The 4,096-nt window shown below is 40.0% G+C and overlaps 1 protein-coding gene across 2 annotated transcripts; it reads left to right on the plus strand.

The window, feature by feature from the left end:
* On the plus strand, nucleotides 281–4,096 carry LOC18613475 (protein TRANSPORT INHIBITOR RESPONSE 1). 2 transcript variants are annotated; one of them, XM_007050728.2, is made up of 4 exons: nucleotides 282–1,022; nucleotides 2,100–2,595; nucleotides 2,865–3,685; nucleotides 3,793–4,096. In XM_007050728.2, the coding sequence occupies exons 1-3, from the start codon at nucleotides 556–558 to the stop codon at nucleotides 3,663–3,665; spliced, it is 1,764 nt and encodes a 587-aa protein (XP_007050790.2). In that variant the 5' UTR covers nucleotides 282–555; the 3' UTR covers nucleotides 3,666–3,685; nucleotides 3,793–4,096. The 2 variants fall into 2 exon arrangements, with proteins under 2 accessions (XP_007050791.2, XP_007050790.2); XM_007050729.2 differs by having other exon boundaries at nucleotides 281–1,022; nucleotides 2,865–4,096.

Below are 4,096 nucleotides of genomic sequence, written 5' to 3' on the forward strand. Positions count from 1 at the left end.
GACCTTCGCTAGCTACCCCAATATCTCGTCCCTCTCCCTTACGATATATTTCCCCAAAATCTCGCCCACCTCCGCCCCCACACTCTCTTACATACACCCGTTTTCTGCGGCTCCGCTTCGTCGCCAACGGATAAGATCTCCCCCTCCCACCGCCCATCCTACGGCCCACATCTCTTCCCCACCACGTGTCTCTATCCTAAACGTCCATCAGTATCCCCACACAAAAAAATTGAAACCCCCTCTCTTCTTCCTCAATCTTTTACATGACTTATTTAACCATGGTTAAAATCTAACCCTTCTTCCCAACACAAAAATAAAAATCCTTATCCTCTCTTGTATATGTCTTTCACTTCACTTTCTCTCTCTTCAGCTCCAACCTCTCTGCTCCCTATAAGCTTCGTTAATGGCGTTTCAGATCTAAAAACGAACTCAAAAGCTTAACAAAACGCAAATTTCAGCGAAACCAAACAGCAAAAAAAGAGAATTTTTTTCATCTTTTCAATCAAAAGGTTTCATTTTTGTGTGTGTTTTGTTTTCCTTTTCGATTTTTCATTAATGCAGAAGAAAATGGCGTATTCGTTCCCAGATGAGGTGCTGGAGCATGTCTTCTCGTTCATACAATCAGATAAAGACCGAAACGCGGTATCGATGGTGTGCAAATCGTGGTACGAGATCGAACGGTGGTGTCGGAGGAAGATATTCATCGGGAACTGTTACGCTGTGAGCCCTAGGATTGTGATCAGACGGTTCCCGGAAATTAGATCCGTCGAACTGAAAGGGAAACCGCACTTTGCGGATTTCAATCTGGTACCGGAAGGTTGGGGTGGTTACATCCTTCCGTGGATCGTGGAGATGGCCGGCGCCTATCCATGGCTCGAAGAGATTCGGCTTAAACGGATGGTCGTCACGGATGAAAGTTTGGAGCTTATTGCTAAGTCGTTTAAGAATTTCAAAGTGTTGGTGCTTTCTTTTTGCGAAGGGTTCTCAACTGATGGACTCGCTGCCATTGCTGCTAGTTGCAAGTGAGTTTGCTTAACTCATTTCTCCTATATTTGGAATTTTTTTAGCTTTTGTGGTGAAAAATAAAAGTTTTAAGTTTGAATCTTTTTGGGAGTTGAGCTTAACTCCAATTTGTTTGGTTTTAGCTACATTTTTCTTAATGGAGTAGTTTTCATTCTGTTTTCAGATGTCTTAAGAAAAGGTAGATTTTTGTTTGGTTTAAATGTCTTATAATGCAAATTGATGGGAAAAACTGTTCGAAAGCTTTACTTGTAGATTTGAAGCATTGTTTCTTGACTTAGTTGTCTTCTCTTTGTTTTTCTGCTTTTGCTTTTCTCAGATCTGAGATAGGCTAGTTTTTGTATTCTTTTTAAGAATATCTAATGTGGGAAATCTAGCCAAAACCACTTGTTCTTCTTTTCACCTCTATGATACCTTGTTTTGTTCGTAATCAACGGATTCGTTTTGGGAGTTTTTTTTTTTTTTCAGATTTTCGATGGTTACTTCCTGGGAATGTGAATTTCTTCTTGCTCTTTAACTAGATTCCTTCTCTCTTGGTATAGTTATAAATGATGAATATCTTTCGAAAACTTTTGTTGATTTGGGGTTGGAGGGAATAATTTTCCAAGCTGGTACTGAAGATTCTGATGGTCTTTTTTTTCCCCTAGTTTTTCTCTTTTATTTGGTCCATTTTGTTTGTTAGAGAGCAGTAAATAATTATGTTATGTCAATCCCGTCTTGGAATTTCTGGATTCTTTATATTGGAGAAACTATATTTTCTGGTTTAGTGATAGTTATGGTTGACCGAGCAATCAGACACGTAAAGAATATTTAACTTTCTTTTCTTGCAAGTTAAATTGTAAAAAAGAAAGTAACTTTAGCGTGGTAGTCTGGTCGTTTTCAATGAAAATGACATTGTTGAACATTCAATTTTGTTCAACAACCTTAATGTTCTTGATTTCCTATGTTTCATTCTTGGATTTAATTTAGTAAAACTATTGTAGTATTTGATTTGGTGGTTTTTCTACATACAAATTGTTGTTTTTATTCCTTTTTTGTGTCATGTATGTTATTTTTATGCACTCTGCTTGCTGATGTAGGAATCTGAAAGAGCTGGACTTGCGAGAGAGTGAAGTGGATGATTTGAGTGGGCATTGGCTCAGCCATTTTCCTGAGACGTACACATCCCTGGTGTCTCTTAATATTTCTTGCTTAGGATCTGATGAAGTTAGCTTCTCAGCCTTAGAGCGTTTGGTAGGTAGATGTCCCAACCTGAGGACGCTTCAGCTCAACCGTGCAGTGCCTCTTGATAAAATTGCCACTATATTACGTCGTGCACCACAGCTTGTTGAATTTGGCACTGGTACCTATGCAGCTGAGCTTCGACCAGATGTCTTCTCAAATTTGGCTGGAGCTTTTTCTAGTTGCAAAGAACTGAGGAGCTTGTCTGGGTTTTGGGATGTGGTCCCAGCTTACCTTCCAGCTATTTACTCTGTCTGTTCTAGAATATCGTCATTAAACTTGAGCTACGCTACTATACAAAGTCATGATCTTATAAAGCTTGTATGCCACTGTCCAAGTTTGCAGCGCCTATTGGTAAGCTTGTTATGGTATCATTTTTTTTATCTTTTTGTTTGTGCTGCTCCTTTGCACTTGACTTGCTATCTATAATTAAAAGATTGGACACTAGCAGGAGTTAATTCCAACCCTAAATATATTGTGAACTTTAAGTGGTCCAAGGATCCCATTTTAACTGGTCCCATAACATGTTCGGGTAGCTGATTGCATCTTGCTTCTCTGCCTATTTCTGAATACTTGTCTCTGTTTATTATCTTTACTATAGCTAAGGAAGTTTATGCTTACAGGTACTTGATTACATTGAAGATAGTGGCCTTGAAGCACTTGCATCTAGTTGCAAGGACCTACAGGAATTACGGGTGTTTCCATCTGATCCATTTGGTGCAGAACCAAATGTATCCTTGACAGAACAGGGCCTTGTCGCCGTTTCTTTGGGTTGTCCTAAGCTGCAGTCAGTTTTGTACTTCTGCCACCAAATGACTAATTCTGCCTTGGTCAATATTGCCCAGAACCGTCCAAACTTGACCCGTTTTCGACTTTGTATAATTGCGCCAAGAAAACCTGATTATGTGACCCTTGAGCCACTTGATGTTGGTTTTGGAGCCATTGTACAGCATTGCAAGGATCTCAGGCGCCTTTCCCTTTCTGGTCTTCTCACTGATCGTGTGTTTGAATATATTGGGACATATGCTAAAAAGCTAGAGATGCTGTCTGTGGCTTTTGCAGGAGATAGTGATTTGGGACTCCATCATGTGCTTTCTGGGTGTGAAAGCCTCCGGAAACTGGAGATTAGGGACTGTTCCTTTGGGGACAAGGCTCTTTTGGCCAATGCTGCAAAGCTGGAGACAATGCGATCCCTTTGGATGTCTTCTTGCTCTGTGAGTTTCGGAGCATGTAAGCTGCTAGGTCAGAAGATGCCCAGGTTGAATGTGGAAGTTATAGATGAGAGGGGACCTCCAGATTCAAGACCAGAAAGCTGCCCAGTTGAGAAGCTCTACATATATAGGTCTGTTGCTGGGCCAAGATTTGACATGCCTCCATTTGTTTGGACGATGGATGATGAAGATTCTGCATTGAGGCTTTCTTGAGAGATCCCCTGTGAATTTAGGTAACATATTAAAGCTCATTTGATCTCAAGAAGGATATATCAGGTACATGCTCCTTATGCTACTCATGGTTCCCGATTTAATTTTATGTAGCGTAATATAATTGCAGAACTGATTGGAGTGGGAACATAATTTGGAGGGTATACAAGGCTTGAGAGCTCGATTGCCATTCATTTTACTCTTGGCTGAGCTAACGGATACCAAGTAATGATTAATAAAGAGATGAAAACTCCAGCTATTGTGTATTAATCAGAGTTTTATTTGTTTCCCCATAGTTACCATGTATACTATTTGCAGACTTCTGTATGTTTATGCATTTGTGTCACCTTTTTCGGGGTAGTAATTATCTTGTGGACGTAATTGTGTCATTGTTAGCCTTTCGGAGTAATAAAAGTTCAAAGTGTTCCATGCAT

This window comes from Theobroma cacao, chromosome 1, assembly GCF_000208745.1.
Source record: "Theobroma cacao cultivar B97-61/B2 chromosome 1, Criollo_cocoa_genome_V2, whole genome shotgun sequence".
Classification (NCBI taxonomy): Eukaryota; Viridiplantae; Streptophyta; class Magnoliopsida; order Malvales; family Malvaceae; genus Theobroma; species Theobroma cacao.